The sequence below is a fragment of the Columba livia genome, chromosome 2, assembly GCF_036013475.1.
Source record: "Columba livia isolate bColLiv1 breed racing homer chromosome 2, bColLiv1.pat.W.v2, whole genome shotgun sequence".
Lineage (NCBI taxonomy): Eukaryota > Metazoa > Chordata > Aves > Columbiformes > Columbidae > Columba > Columba livia.
The window spans coordinates 31676766-31694146 of NC_088603.1; the positions used below are offsets into that span (position 1 = coordinate 31676766).

Here is a 17381-nt window from a genome sequence, read left to right on the forward strand (position 1 = left end):
CATCACATTTTTGAATCCATGTGCCAAAGGCTCTGTTGATAAGTGACATCTCATACATAATATCAATCCAGCAATTTACCTCAATAAGAAGATAGCTATGCAGATCATTTTAAAAGATAAGAAAACTATTTCTCTGAGTATGTTTGCGTTTACTTTCAAGTAATACATAAATAATTAAGGTAGTATTTGAGTTCAGTTAGGTAGCTGAGTTCAAAACTACTTCAGCAGGTTGATAATTGAACCTCTGTATACACACCCTTGCTTCCTTTCTCAACTAAGAAAATGCAATCAGTTCTTCTTTAGTGGATATTCCTCAGAATAGAAATAATATAGAAATTTAGGTACTCGGGATGCAATGAGGGTTGAGAAAAGAGATGAGTAGTGCTGGAAGAACCAAATTGTCACTGTGCTGATGAAGTCTAACAGAACTCTTAGTTAATGAACTCTGACAGATCCGAGCTAACTTCCTGCAGTTAAATAGCTGTACATCTGTGCTATGATCAACCCAAACCCAGACAAATTGTGCATAATATGTGATAGTGTACTGTACCTCTGTCTCCTGTACATTGATCAACCATGCCTCTTATAGTTCATCATAAGAAAATTGAAAGCAATCAACATTTAAAATGACTGTGTGGATACACTGAGATCAGACAAGTATTTTAAATCTCCTGGAGTCTGTAAGGATTACATCCCTAATGCTATTTCATGTATCTCTCCACCTAAGAATATCAGATTCAAAACTGAAGGTAAACACAGCTCTTTTGAAAAAATAAATAAATAAATAAATAAATAAATCCCAAATCAAAACAAAAAGACCCAACCACCACAAACAGCCAACCCCGTAAATTGGATTAATTGCCTTCTCTAGTACAAAGCAAATAGACACAGTTCCCCTAAATCAGCTGTTCTAAACCAGCTCCATTATCCAGATGCTCTGCAGCGTGTAGGTGACCAGGGTTCAGTTCTGTTCTTTGTGCAAGGTGCTTCATCTGCTCCCCAACTCACACTTTATTTGGATTGGCTTTAAAATCCCTGTGGAGGAATTCCCATTTTATGTGCAGTCGCTGTATCACAACAGAAAGATGACATGAATCCAGCCTAGACACTAGTCCAGATGCCTGGGGAGCAAGTGAAAGCTCTGTTTTAACTTTTGCTCCAAAGTTTGTTCATTTGATGTAAAATAGACAAATGGTGTTTGGAACAACCATGAGCTAGGTGCCAATGCCTCTGTCATCCGCATAACTAGACTTTATATTTCCTTGTTCTTGTCCTCTCCAAGTCGTTTTTTTTTGTTTTCCTGTAAGAAAAATTGTTAGCGTGATCATACTGAATAATCAATAAAAATTCCTGGACCAAAAAATTCTCTTAAGAGTTTGTTATAAAAAGCATTTTCAGCACATTCAATCATTACAGCTTAAGCAAGAGTTTTCATTCAGCACTTACCCCTATCTGATCTAAGCTCTTGGCAAGAGTGAGTATGCCAGTAGTGATAGCACAACCGTCTGTCAACCATCTTTCCTTCTAAGTTGTTCAAAAAGCTACCTCATGCTTGAGCTAGCAGCCAATTCTGCCACCTGTTTGGGACTAGTATGAAAATACTGGCAGAAATAAGCCACGTAACAGATGTGGTTATCTGCAGAAGTATATTATGTGTTTGAGGTTTCTTAGAGGTGGTCTCTTAATATAGTATGTTACCAAATAAGACTATAATACAAAATGTATTCATGTTAATATATGTGACTGTACTACCTACAGGCCCTATGAAGTATCACTCTGGCAAACTTCTAAAACACACCATAAGGGTTTTTAGGGGGAAGGAAAAGAAGTTTCTTACTATCATACAGGAAAAGCGAGGCGCTCCTAAGGCACAAGAAACTTGCTTCCTCCTCTGACAACCCGCACTGCAAGCTGCTGAAAATCTGAGATTGGGCTGAAGTTGAGTGAAGCTGCGGCAAGTCTTTCCTCTGGTTTCCAAAAGCTGTGGTTCAATCTGAGAGCACTGACAAATCCATGTGTGAGTGGGATTTAAGCCTCACATGCAGCAGCAGCACATTGCAGTGTTTCCCTCAGTGTGTATGTGCGGTGGATCCTCTGCTGCCTGTTCCGCTGTGAGAGTCTATAAATCCTTTGATGGGCTGCAGCATTAAGTTCTGCAGGCGGCCAGGAACACGTAGCAGACCTACCACACACACACCCCTACCAAAAAAAAAACCCACGGGTAAAACAGTGCTGGCCCCCTGCAAAACATAACACCTCAGTCCTGCAAGTCATTTGGAGATTCGCAGCACACCAGGCACCAAGCAAAGATGGAGCCGCTATGGATCATGTGTGAATGCATTGGACACATGGGGCTAGTAGCAGAGCAAAAATGGTTCGGCACAGTTTAGCTTGTTTTTTTCCTGTTATAAGGTGAGAAATACAGCGTTTCAAGCTCAGTTTCACTCAATGATTAGTGTTTTAGCCCTAGTCAGCAGTATTAGGAAGGTAAAAATGTGTATGTGGAGAAGACGGAGAGAAGTGTTGGGGGAACAAGCTAGGAGAAAAGAGAATAGAAGAAATGACGGAGGTAAAAGATTAAGTACGCAACTATCTCGGTCCTCAGAATATAAAAAGACATACCTTTGCTAAAGATCAGGAGAATTACTATCAATGCCAGAGGTTCTCGGTGATTAGCAAACTGTGTCATGCAGTGCAGGTAAAAACAGAAAAAGTCTTCAAAGAACCAAGTAGGACATTTCTACGCAGTGAGATCTGAGGTCATCAATGTAATTGTAAAATTACAAGCAGGGAAGTATCACGTATCTGAATATTTCTCTTCACTTTTAGAGCACCATGCCATCATTACTTAGGATCTGACAAAACCTACCTAATGGAGACAGAGAAAACAGTACAGCGTTTCTTCATCTGAACTTCTAGCAAGAGCAAAAAAAGACATATTTTATGGTAAATTTAACACAGAATATTATGATATCACAGGTTTTCCCTTTCTGTCCCATCTTATGTTGACAATATAGACTGGTTGGTTGTTGCACTTTTCAAGAAAAACATGAACACAGTAGTTCACAAACATCTAAGCTGCTAATATGTGGTACAAGACATGAAATGCTTTACTATCACAGGTTACAGAATTTTGCATACAAATGTGCAGCAGCGGTTTTATATAATTTGTGACATAAAATTTGTGATTGTGGTTATCAGTGTTATATAGAAAGTCTGGGCAACTTTTAATAACAAAATGGGAAGGTCTTTGGAAACAACGAATGATGCATTTGAATTTCCTAACGGGATGCTGAAAATCAGTGCAGAGGAAACGTGAACAGGTTTTTTTTCCATTTTCTCAGTCTAAAACACACTTTTCTTTCCTCCTACAGGTGCCAGCTTCATATGGAATATTATGCATAACAGACACACAGCTCTTCAAAATAAGAAGAGGCAAGCTTGCATCCATTTCAACATAAGCATTCTGTTCAGTCATTAAAATCTTCGTTATACAACTCCTACAGACTGTGAATACTCTGAAATACAAGCACATGGCTGCAGTAAATAATTGATTGGAAACATTCCTTTTGATTACAGATCATTTATTCGAGATGGTTCAGAGGAAAAACTGTATCGCCTACTAAAAAACAAAATTCAAACTTCTCCTTTGGGGAAAGAAATAAACAAAAAACAAGAGATTCTGATGGGCAAAGTATGTGTACACATGTGCTGGGCTATTGTTCACATCCCAGTCTTGTGGCTTCCAAACTTTTAGGATGATAATATCAGTTCAGTGGGGTAAAGGCCACATTCCAATCTTGGTTACAGAAATACACACCAAAGTAACTACAGTATTACGAGACCAGTTGCTTTGCAGTTGCAGAGACTGGAATCCAACTTCAAACTCTGCATTTTGCTACCAAAGACCTAGTACTTAACTGGTTTTAAATTGTTTTCTCAAAATTTCAAAAGCAGCTTCAAAGTAACTCAAATGTCAGTGTTTAGAGCAGTGAGACACACTGAGAGGGAGTGGCTGTCCAGAAGCTCATCGTTAAACATTTGATATCATAGATTTCCCTAATTTGATACTCTTAATGAAATCTAGCTAGCTGCTTGCAAGTGGACTTTGAGTTGCACCATCTCATCGTTGTCTGAGGATGGAATGATTACAGAATAAATCACAAAACCTTCATGTTTAAGTTACCCACTGAAATTTGAAAACATCCTTTAATCAACCTTGACATTTTAAATTAAATATCCATCCTACATCTTTCATCTCACCACTCAAATTCTACTTCTCTGACCACTTGTGTGACATTTAGGCATAGTTTATTTCCCGTCTCTGGCTTCTTTTCCTGTCTACAGCTGACGGTCAACAGCCTACTGGAAGGCAAAAACCATGAATTCCTTAAAATTCAAGACTTTTATGTAAGGCCAAGCTCGTCTGCTTTCTCCCCCAAAAATAAAAATACCAGACTGATGAAGAAGTGTCCAGAAACGAGACAAAAAGTTACAAGGACATGAGGTGACATCTCTCCTTGGAGAGTAAGAGGAGAGGAGTCACCAGGGGAACAACCAGTTACAACACAAGTTATTAATAAAGATTCAATCCCTTTGTCTCGCACACCAGTATGATGCTTTAATACATTAATTTGGTGGTAATTCTGATTGTTCTCAACATCCCTTTGCACAGAGCATGGACTTGTTCCCTACTCCAAAGCACTCCTCATGCAGTAGATGTAAGAAGCTGGAAAGGAACTTGCATTTCTTGCAAGCACAAATAATTCTACAGGCAAAGGAGCTCTAAACACACTCAAGTGCACTCAAATGTATTCAAATACACTCAAAGCTGCTGTGATTGGAGAAAGTGTGTTTGCCTCTGTGTATCGTTTTCTTCCAGGAATGTTGCCTACACTATGTTTATTTACACACTTAAGACTGGACAGTTTATCTGAGCAGCACCCGAGGCCATGAACTGAATGAATTCCTATCCAGTATGCACAAGGAAATAATAATAATTTCTAAAAAAGTTGATCCAAACTCTCAATTTCTCTGTTTTCTATGTATTTGTCCTCCTTAGTTCATAGCCTAAAGCCAGTGAAAACAGAACATTTTCCCAGGTTAAAGTTTTCAGCTAAGCAATGGAGGGAGCATATAAATTTTGAAAAACTAATCCTAGAGGAAAGATGGTCCTTTGAATCTGGTGTGAGCAGAAGCGCTGGGTTTGGAAAGCAGCAGCAAACAGCCTGTGCCCAATCCGCAGAGCAGAGAAGAATCATAAAAACACACTAGGAAACCAATGCGGCCAAGTGCTGTTTTCACTGAGGGGCTGAGAGGAACAGCCTTGGACACACCGAACCTTTTGTGAAGTGTGGATGGTAGCTACGGATGGACAGGGCTCAGGGGCGTAAGTACCATTTTTAAAGACACAATCAAAGCATCCTCAAGTGAGCTGACTTGCTAGCAGTGTGACTGGCACAGCATAAAATTTCAACACAGACCGATCACACACGCAGTTACTCACTTTCTCAGCTGGTTTTTGCAGCCCCTCGGTAGCTGGTGCTGAGATGGCTGTTCTGAGCCTGGGCCCCCACCTGAGCACCCCTCCATAGCTTGAATCGCATGAAAGAATCTCTCCTGTCACTAGCTACTGACTAAACCATCGCACAGCTGGAGGGCAAATAGCCCATTCCAAAAAAACAACCCTTTGAGTATAAGCCTAGTGATAGGAAGGCAGGAGAGGCTCCAAAACTGGCCTTGTAGCCAAAACACAGCAAACAGATGAAGCATTCAGTACCATTCCTCAGGGTTCCCTGGTAAACACAAAATATATAATCCTTACAATTTTAAGGGGACAGATGTGCTTGCTTTTACATTCTGGTTTTCTTTCAGGCTATGCGAGTCCAGCGACACCACAATGACAGAGCTCACAGATGTTCTCTTACATAAAAATCAGGGTTTGCCAAGACAGGCTTCTCTTTCTTTCTGCCAGCTAATATCAGCCCAAACCACGTAACACAATAGCCTGTCCATAGGCAAATAAAGGCACTCAAAATGAAAATATATCGAAGTGATAAAACTATTGTAAAATAACAAAAAAAAAAAAAAGATTTGCCTTTTTTTTAGAAAAATGGCTATTTTAAGACTTTAAAAAGAAATAGAAAGAAATTGAATGAAAAGTAAAAAGAAAAGTAATAAAGAAATAAAGGTATGAGTCTTGCTTTAGCAGATGGATGAATTGTACTCCATAATTAGGACATCTTATTAAAAACGAAACAGACAAAATATTTTGTTAGCTATGAACACATCACTTTTTATGAGATTAGCATTCGATGTTAAGCTTATCCTTCAGGTATGTTGTATCTTGAGTTGCATAACAGAAGAGTCTGTGTTTCACAGCCTTTAACACTTTCAATTAAATTGTTACCAAAGTTTCCTTTCAAAAGATCCTAAAAGCATCTTGTGCCTACTTGCAACTTTAAATATGTCCATAACTGTCTGTAAAGATAAGTTCAGTTCTCCCTCATATCTCCTCATAATAGGCATTTGATTAAGAAACTATTTATGACAGTTTCCAAGGGCATGACTAAACATGATGTGTGAGTTTACCACATCACTTACTCCTCAGTTTAAAATCTGGGTTATCCAAAGCTGATTGAAAGCAATGGGCTGAGAACAAGTGACCAGTGCTGTTTTCATGGTGATGGGCACTAGTCTTTTTCATGGGAAAGGGGATTGATATTCTTCCAAGACAGGAAGGCAAAAGAGGTGATATTAGTGTCTTGCAGACTGCCCGCATGTGGAGTGATTTTGTTTTTCAGCTTTCCCTACAAAAGCTGAATATTCAGCTAAATATTTCTGTCGCAAATATTTAGAAGTGATGCAAGAATCATGATACGGGATATTAAGTAAATACCTGTATAAATCACCGGCATGATCTCTACTTTAAAATGTCAATTGGTAATAATATTTAAAATAAACTCAAGAATAATTGAGAGGGCTTAACAACATTATTGGATTATTTTTCACGGTCAAAAATAAAAGCAAGCAAAACACTTAAGTAGTTTTCAATCTGATAGTAATTTCGACAGCAGTTAATCATTACAGCTCCTAGGCATAAGACTACAGAGGAATTTTAAACTGATTTTTAAAAGTCATTACTTTTTTGTAAGAACTGTATTGTAATAACAACATTCACGTTTAAGGGAAACATTGTAGTTTAATGTTGTTGGGTTCTGGTGTTGATATCCACAGCTACTGAAGAAATAACTCCCACAAAATGGTGCAGCTACTCAAGGGGGAACACTCGATGGCACAGACGTGAATCTGAGCACTCGTGGCGTGAGCCCAGCTATTACAGCCTGTAGAGCTGCTATGTCATACATTTGTTTGGTTAAAAAAGGAATAGAGCTGTTTAAGCCTCATTCAGAATTAAAAACTAATTTAGCTGCTCAGATGAGTTAGGTGTTAGTTAAGACTCAATCTCCTGGTGCTTCAACTAGAAAGCACAAGATTTTCTCTGACTTTTACTTGCCCTTTTTTTTTTCCTCCCAGCTTCAATACTTGCTTCCAAGTGCACAGCTGCATTTAGAACTGCATGCATCTTTTTACATGGACAATGATTTCACATTGTTCATCTCCTCAGCCTGTATTGATTAGATGAATGCGTGGTTTGGCTTTTCACAGACATGTTTTAAAAGTTTTCTCTGGACAAAAGAGTAATCTCAAACTCCATTTCCACTAATTCCTCTCTCGATTCAATATCTCTTTGTCTTCAACAAACTGTATTCCCTTGTGCCTGCTCTTGGCCTCATCTTTCACCCCATACGCTCTGCTGTCTGTTCAGCAAGCAGAACTCTGTCTGCAGCGCTGTGTACGTGCCACAGCCTCGTCTCTTAACACCCCGAGCTGACTTCAGTCACAACGTCTCCCTCACAATGACTACTGAGATTAACTTTCTATTATTTTCTTGAAGCTTACCCGTTAGCAATTTTTGCAGTAACTTTAGCTGCTGAATACCCTTTTATATTCACAAAGTGAGATTCCATTTTCCCAGGCAAACAGATCTGCTAAGAGAGCGACACGTTCCCCTTGAGTCCATTGAGAAAACACAGGCTGTCTTGTACTTGGGGCTCGCTAAGTACTTGCTTCAGTCTAAAGATGGGGCTTAGAAAGCCTCATGCTCTCAGTTACTGCTTTCTGATTATTTCCTACTGGTTTCCACATACTGTCTCCTTTAATCAGCCCTGACACTAGCAGAAAGGATTTCCCAAAATGTTTAGCCTAACCTTCACCTGAAAAAAAAATACTATTGTCTTCATGCCTTAGTTACTTTACTCCTCTTACAACATTGATGTTGCAGCACAGATTTTTCTATCAACTGCATAGCATAATAGAAACAGGTATTAGAAAAAAACTTCCTGCCTTCCACTCCCATTAAATTTTAAAACTACTTCTCAAATCTTTGCTCTCCTTACCAATATCCCGGACAACATAATTTAAGCAACTAGTTCAGCTTTTCCCTGAGAAAGCTGCCATGGACCCTCCAATTTTCAAAGTTCTGGAGTTGGCCACTGTGATGTTACTTTCTGCTGTGACTTTAGTGTGTGTTCAAAGGAACCAATATTGTATTTACACAATAGATAATACATAAACTGTAATAAGTTATGACAGGCATTGTATTTCAAGACAATTATAATTTGCCTCCAGTAGCTTTATAAGGCATGAGACTAAATACCTATTGAGTTTTACCACCCAAGAAGAACTGTTTTGGACTAAAATGCCTGGATTATATTACTGATATAAAATAGAAAATTAACTTCAAAATAAGGAAAACAGGCTACATATTGATTTGTGAATGATCTCATTGCACACCAGCTCCACAACATTATTTTTGTCAAGAGCCCTGAAGCTATTTATAATGGCAATTGCTATCAGTTCATTTTCAATTTCTTAACTTGTTAGGCGAAAGAAAAACACAGTTCAGATGAAAAGAACTAGAAAATGCTCTCATAAACAGTTAAAAAGCAGAAGTAGTGCACGATTGTGAGATTTTGCCAGCACACTGTTTGTAAAGCATACATGAATTTCTTAACTTAGAACCTGAAGATAACATTTTAAAAAATTCGAATTCACAGAACAGTGCTAGTTCATGAGCAAAGGGTCAAAATTCAAGAAGCATATTCACCATGCATTCATTAAAAAGGCAATCCATGAATCCTTGTATCTAAGCAAGGTAATTCAAACTGCTGTGTGATTTGCAATTGCAGTTAAGGTTTGTTACTTGTGAAAACTCTTACGTCTGTTTTGGAATCAGTTCCTTCTCTTGCAAGAACTGTAAAAGCATGAAAAGCATCACAAGGCACTGACATAGATTATTTAGTTACTGCCCACTTTGTCAGTCCAACCTTATGTAGAGACACACACCCACAATTCAACATCAGCAGAACATGAAAGCTTTTGGATGAAACAAACTACCAGCAAAGACTGTTGGTAATAACAAACTCAATCATCCTCACAGGAGGTAGATACGTACGTACTCTCTGAAGTCACACATAGGAAGGTTGCACTCAGGTGCTTCAGGTGCAATAACTGAGGATGGCTTCTGGCAAGTGCATTGCAAGGCTCTGAGGGCACCCCATAGACATCAACTTTCTTGCAAAAGTATAAATATTTCTGATATTAATTGCTCATTTGTTACACATATATCCATACTGTACTTAAGCTGGGACTCTAAATCTCTCTTGGCTTTAAGACACAAAGCATTACTAGCATTACTGATAAGTGTACCTAAAAAATATTTTATATTAGTCTTGATAAAATATGTAAACTGCACACCTTTGTTTCTACTATAAACGATTTCTAAAGCATCTTCAAATGTGAGATCATCAAAAGCAGACATGAGCATGAAAGATATTGTGATCAGCCAAAGAACATTTCGTTCACCACTCCTGCTCGTTGTCCACTCTGTTCTCTCTCTTTTGCAAATTCTGTTTCTGCAACTATGGCTTGAGACATGACATGAAAAGTAGAGAGTGAAAAACAGAAGGTAGAACACTACTATACAGCTTAAACGGGTGAACTGTATAATCTAATTACATAAATAAAAGTAGGAATCAGATTCCAAAGGCAACATAAAAAAGTGAGAAATCTGGCTTGTATGCCAGTCAGAGTTGGTTTCCATGTTTTATTTAACATGAAAAGCATTGAAAGTAGCAGTGCACTACAGCCTCCTGGGGGACAGGTATCAACAGTGGCTGAATGACATCAGAATTTACTGGTAAAGATAATATATCCATCCATGCATACATGCTTATACATAAAACAGGTGAATAGGTGAATTAATTTATAGTAAGAATAAAGGCAACTTTTGAATACAAGACTACCATTATTTCATAAGGATCCCTTTGTTAATATGTATTACATGTCCAAGATCAGAATTTTTTGTGGTAGTATTTGGAGACAAGGTGTACAACTGGAGAGTTACAGATAAAGGACTAGCACTGAATTGATATAACCTCACAAATAATCCATAACAAAGCCCACGTAATCATCTGATCTGACATACATGAAAAAATGTTTTAAAATGTTTACAAAATATCCTTCTGTGTAACATAAGGAGCTCTCAGTGTCTATTGTGATGAAAGCGATATGTGGCTATAAATGCTTTATTTAAAAGCAGACAACCAGATTGACACAATCCACAAGAAATTCAGGATTACAAAACCAAGCAACGGGAGAACAGCTCTTTAAGTTGTTACTAAAATTTACTCTTACATCAGATGACAGGATCCAAAACCAGATCAGATTTAGACACAGATTCACAGAAGAGTTTTATGGCTTTCAGTAGACCTAGGACAGGAAAAGTGTGCTCAAGTCCAGAAGTACCACTTTCAAAATCCAAAGATACTCGCAAGTCAAGTAGTTCACATATTTTGACGCTATGCACCTGAGATACTCTGGTTTAGAAGGAACAAACTGCTAAAACACATAATCACTAAACCTAAAATCTGCTAAATCTCTGTATATTTTCTCTAAGTTGTCTGACTTACTGCACTTCATTAAGTGCAAAAAAATGGATAACTAAATCAGGAAGCCTCCTTCCCCTAGACCAGGGGTGTCAAACTCATTTTCACTGGGGGCCACATCAACCTCCCTGTTGCCTTCAAAGGGCCGAATGTAATTTTAGGACTGTATAAATGTAACTACTCCTACTTTTATACGGCCCTAAAATTACATTCAGCCCTTTGAAGGCAACTGTGAAGAATTTTAAATACCCCACTAATAGGATGGAGATAAAACAAATTAAGAGTCTTGAAACTGGAAACGGTTTCCTTTCCATTCTTTCTTGTGGTGAGTAACAAGGGTGGCACTGCACATGAGAAGTGTCCAACCCACCAAGATTAAGCAAAACAATTAAATATGAACATTAAAGAGTCCTAACAACTAATTGAGCACAACTGAGATGAAAAGAGAAGTTCCATAGACTTCAGCGATAGTCAACTTAATTAATCTCCTTTGCGTCTTTTAAACACCCAGATTTAATGAGTGTAGGACAGAGCATATCAGAAAAATGAAACATGCCTGCCAGATACTGTTGCTTAATTCATTGGAAGGTAGACAGGGAAGCAACAGATGAATGACACATACTGTATGTGGTTCAGAGATACTACCAGTTCACTCAAAAGTTCATTTTAACAAATGCACAAAAGAGCTCTAAAAATGTCAGCTGCATTATCTATAACCGGATGAGTTTATTAAGTCTATTCCCAAGTTACACCTATCACACCCACTCACTTAGGCAAAGACAACTGTTAATGAAGAAATATCTTCTAGTTCAATTTATTCAACCCGTGCTACAAATCTGCATTCAACAGAGCACTTCCAATTTGTCTGAAGTCACGTTTTCAAATTGCATGAATACACACTGGAGGAAAGAAATTCTACTCTTCTTGTGCATATGCCTTGCTTCTCCATACTTCAAAATTTGGGTCATTTCTCAGTAAAGCTTTTTTAGTACCATCACCTTCTATACTTCACTCTTAAATTGCTTTTTTTGAGCACTCATATGAGGCGGCTGCTGTTATATTATTTATATTTTCTTTCCTAGAAACAGTATTTTCCCCAAAGGTCTAGAAAAATTTTTAAGCAAGCAAGTGCTACAAATCCTACCATTCCTTACAGTATAGTATTGCTGGTACCATCTTGCCTTAAGTTGCATTTGTGTGATTATTTAGACTACTGAACAATATCAGTATATAAAATATACTGTACGAGTATTTAAGACAAAACACATCTCTATAGTGAGTACAATGTGGAGTAAAGTCCAAGTATCAAATTCTTATATTCTTGGATATAAAAACACATATGATGTTAATAAACATATTGATCATAGTTTTGCAAATGCACACATTTAAAAAAGGGATGCTTTAAGCAAATTTCTTGAACAAACTTTTTTCTCTTTCATCGAAAATATGCTGAGTGTAAGACTAAAATTTGTATAGAATACTCCTCTCTGTTTTGTAGTATCTCTGCTTTTGTGCAATTCAAATACAAGAGTACATTTACCACAGAAAAAAAATATATATATATTTTTAGACACAAGTAACTATGTGAGGAAATCCAACACCCATCAGAGGACAGGCTTTCTCACCATGTCTTTCTTGGTAATAATTATGGAAAGAACCCATCTATTGATTTTGCTATGAATTCATATGCTGTTTCAAAGTGTAAACCTGCATGCTCTATCACATGTAGGTGGTGGGATGAGAACAGACACATCTCTCTTTTACCGTACCCAAGAGTTTCTTGTGCGTTTTCACTCTGTAATTTTGATCATGAAATTCATTTCAAAAGCATCTTTTAAAAATAAACCTCTATCCTAATTTCTACTCTCTTCCTACATTTTGTTTAGAACACAGTGGGATGTGGTCGTGGGGCCATTCAGAGAGACCTGGGACAGGGTGGAGAACTGGCCAAGAGGAATCTTATGAAGTTCACAAGAGGGGGAGATGTGAAGTCCTGCAACCAGGGAGGAACAACCCCACGTGGCAGTACAGGCTGGGGACTGACTGGCTGGAAAGCAGCTTTTCAGAGAGGGCATTCAGTGTCCCTGTGGATGACAAGTGGGACAGGAGCCAGCAATACACCCTTGCAGCAAAGAAGGACAAACAGCCCCCTCGGCTGGATTAGTCATTGTGTCAGCAGCATGTCAAGAGAGGTGACTGATCCTTCCCTGCTACTCAGCACTGGTGACTCCACATCTGGAGTGCTTTGTCCAGTTCTGGGCTCCCCAGTACAACAAAGATACGGACTTACTGGAATGACTATACAGGAATACAAAGATGATTAGGAGAATGGAGCATCTTTCATATGAGGAGGAGAGGTTGCGAGAGCTTGGACTCATCAGCCTGAAGAAAAGAAAGCTCAGAGGCATCTTAGCATAGAAATAACTGATGGATGAGGATGAAGAAGCAGTCAGTAGTGACCACTGAAACCATAAGATATAATGAATGGGAATATCAAAATAAAAAAGGCAACAACAACTACAAAAAAACCCACTACCACAATCTGGACACTGTGAAGGTGGCCAAACACTGGAACGGTCAGGCTGGAGAGTCTGTGAAATTTGTCCTTGGAGATATTAAAAACCTGACTGGAGAAGGTCCTGTACAAGCCCACTGTAGCTGACTCCACTTTTACAGGGCAGTTGAACTAAAAGATCTCAAGAGGTCCCTTCCAACCTGAACAATTCTATGATTCTGGGACTTGGAACCACAGGAGAATCATTCCTGACAGTGCCGTAACAGGCATCAACCTGTGGGTACGACTGTCGACATTTACCAGAATATGAAGCAGAACTGGTGGCAAAAAGCCAGTACAAAAGCACAATGTACCTTATTATCATACTTTCTAAGCAGCACCACTCTCAGTTATATCATTCATCTCAATGCACTAGTAAAATCACTGCACATATATCCTCCCTGTTCTCTTAATGGACTTCTTGCAAATCTACCTCTCTTTTAATCTTCAGAGCACTATTTTGCATACAAGTGTCAACTCTGGCATTTCATATCAGAGTCCTGCTTGTTTAAGTTGGAGTGTGTGTGTGTGTTTCAAAAATGTCGGTTTTGCAGCGCAAATGAGAGTATTGGTGGATATACTGTATGTTGCTGAACAATAAGTCTTAAATTATTTCATCCTATATTACCCCAGAAAGACGCTAAAATTTTAGTTTTCCTGAAACTGGGGTTGGGTGGCGTTCTTAACCTGGGCACAGCTATATTGTGTAAGGTCACTGCAGCACTAACTTAACATTCCAGGAGTAAATCTTGCTCTGGCTGGATTTAAAACCAGTATTATACCACTGTAACAGTTTTCAGTTGATCGTATACTGCTGCAAGAACGGAATCAAGCCCAAAGTCTCAAGTTTAGTGCTACATCTTGATGTGTTTTGAAACTCTGAGAAGTGCTCTCAGAATAACAGCATATGTCATGTTCACCTTCGATGGTAAAGTTAATGTAGATATAGACACACTTGTGTGTTACAGCCTCACCGCACCACCATGAGGTTTCAGCAGAATTTTCAAAATGAGAGAGAAAAACAAAGTTTAAAAGGCATTTATGGAGAGGTTGTTTAACAAACGCCTGACAGAACACATAATTCACAGATGAGGTTTATAAATGTTCATCAAATCAGAAAGTCATCCATCACTTGCCCTATATACATTGTGAGATAGGTATTTAAACTCAAAAGAAAAGCACATTATGAAGTCTGAGCATTAGAACTGATGGACTGTTTAGAACTGTACAAAATTGCTATGTTAATACCACTTGGCTTTAACTTTCAGTGCACACTGTGAAAAAATGCTTGTTTGCTAACTGTATTCCCATCACTTCCAATTTTGAAATATCTATTTAATAACCAAAATACTGCTTAGCAATAGTAATACTTACTGTTTCCACATTCTTTTCATGTTTAGTCTATCAAAATAAATTGCCATGAGAAAAACAATCAGACAACAAAGTCTGTTCCTATCACAAGAAGATCCTTATCTACATAACATTTTTTACTGATGAATTGAACTCCATAAAGCGTTTCCCATCACAGCTGGCTTTGTACTCAATTTTAGACATGCGGCACCTTTACTACTGGAAGTGCTGCCGTCCTTGTACCTGCACTAGTGAGCACAACCCCATATATCTGCAAGGCAACCTGGATCTGTGTGTAAGATACTCATCTCACTTTTCGAGCATGTGAACAGCACTGAAACAGAGCCACCAGCCACATATTCTCAGTGGAGAGGGCTTACTGCACTTTGGGATATGTCAGGAAGTATTTCTAATTATCAATATTTGAGCAATACTACCTGTTCGGGCCAGCCTGCTCAGGATATTTTCTTTTGATGAGGGATATGAAGAAAACAACATCTGGAGGACTTTTATAGCCCCAACACCCTTTTCTTTAAAATGATTGTCTGACTTGATGATTCACTGTTGTAATTTTTCTAGTAACTGGCAACTTTATGTTGCCAATTATTTAAATATCAAAATAATATATTCGCCTGAAGCAATAAAAAAACAATAAAAATAAGAGTTGGCATTTATTACTTACATTATAAAAATTCTGATGCAAAGAGTTCATCCAATTAGTGAAAAGAATAAATTAGTTAAAAAGTACACTATGCAAAATGTTTAATGCTGTTTTCATTTAGATTATATTTGTATTCAAGTCCAAAAACAAGTAGTGAGAGTGACGGGGCTCCGTTTTGCGAATCCTGCCATCTGGCACAGGATCCCTTGGAAGAGTCACAGAACAACTGTTTAAGCACCAGCTGCTGTCGAGGAGACAGATTTCTTCTGTGAGGGGCACGGAGGGGAAAAGAACAGCCAGATGGGGGGATCACTGAGACATCTTCTCCTAAGCCCAGCCTCTAGACTAGCAGCATCCAGGCTTTTTAGATTTCAACTAAGCAAACCACCCACTCTCGGCCGCCTCTGCTCAGTGCCAGCAGCCAGCGGCCTAACAGCTGAGCAGAACTTGTGAGCTAAGGGAAATGAAGATAATTTAGAGCAAATAACAAAGGTAACAGGTAATTCCATTGCTGAATGGAGTAAGGGAAAAGGACTATTTGCTCATAAAAGGGATGCTGCTGCTGTAGATGAAAGTAAAGATAATTACATGCGCTGGAAAGACAGGAGAGGGGAAGGTTGCCTGGCAATGAAGAGAGGCAGGCAGCTGCTGCAGGGAGAGGAGGGACATGCCTGCTGCTTTCCAGTGCAGAAGGGACAGACAGCTGAAGCTCAGGTTCTGGAAGACCTGGGTTAATATTTTAACCCAAGGAACCCAGGAAAAAATAATAGCTCCTGGGATTTCCTAAATTCAGACTTCTTCACCAAGTAGGGCAGCATAAGAAGAGCAGATCAATAGAATGATATAGCTGCTGCTGAGGACCTTGCAATTACACAATACACATTTCAGGGATTCAATACACATTTTTGGGGGTTTTACTTCAGACTAGTTCAAATCTGAGCCCCAGAGCAAGTGTTCCCACTTCAGCAGTTCAAAGGAAAGCTACCCCACAAAGATTTCATTTCCAGAGAGCAGATATTTCAGCTGGATACTCTGGGAACTGCTTCACAATCCTTTTATCTGTCACAGGTGATACTGCTAGGTGGCAGGGGCAGTGACCTGCATCTCCCTTATAAGCCTCACATATGGAGTCAAGGCTTATTTCTGTTTCGCTTCCTGTTTCTTCTCTGTGTCTCTCTGTCCTTGCTTACACAAAAGTGCCACCATAAAGCCCTCAGGAGTTTCCTGTCGATTCTGACGTTGCACCACTATTTTGTCAGTGACCAATGCAGGAGGAAAAGTGACCCTGCTCCTCTGTCCATGGTAGTTACTCCAAGAGGATACCCCAGATGAACTGACTTCAGACCTCATGGAGGCACTTCAGTCTCAGCAAGGAGACAGAGTCAATGTCTTCCAGGAGTCTCTACCACCACTGCTGCTTTGCCTCTAGTCCAACACCACCTGAAGGTGCTAGAATCCCTGTATGGGACTACATCATCTTGGGATGTGGTGTGACACAGACAGTACATGCAGGACTTTGGATGCAGAGATACAGTGAAAGCATTGCCATAAGCTGGCACCATGATTTCACCACGCTTCAAATAAATTTTCGGTGCCTACAACTGTATTCAGTTACGGTGGGCAAAGCCATAATCAAAATCTCTGAGGACGTTTTGCAAACCATGGTCTTTAAACAGCACATACATACTCCATATGTAGAATATCCTTTTCTTACATGAAGTGATATGATATGATCAAGTCTTGAAACTGGAGACTTTCACATTACACAGTGAAATTCCTTCTTGAGGGACAGCAATCGCTGGCATTG

General features: G+C 38.9%; 1 protein-coding gene across 5 annotated transcripts in view; it reads right to left on the minus strand.

The window, feature by feature from the left end:
- The window catches only part of CRPPA (CDP-L-ribitol pyrophosphorylase A), a 117491-nt gene that overhangs the window by 8852 nt on the left and 91258 nt on the right, over positions 1 to 17381 (minus strand). Inside the window, exons 10-11 of one of the 5 annotated variants that reach the window (XR_010470057.1) lie at positions 2623 to 2869; positions 1009 to 1300 (exon numbers count right to left, since the gene is read on the minus strand). The exons of 2 other annotated variants lie outside the window; for them this stretch is intronic. Coding sequence is in view for 1 of the 3 variants with exons in the window: in XM_065051214.1 (XP_064907286.1) it covers positions 2849 to 2869 (21 nt within the window). In the remaining 2 variants the exon portion in view is untranslated. Of the gene's footprint in view, positions 1 to 1008; positions 1301 to 2621; positions 2870 to 17381 lie in introns of those variants that run through there. 2 more of the 5 variants (XR_010470056.1, XM_065051214.1) reach the window with 2 other exon arrangements.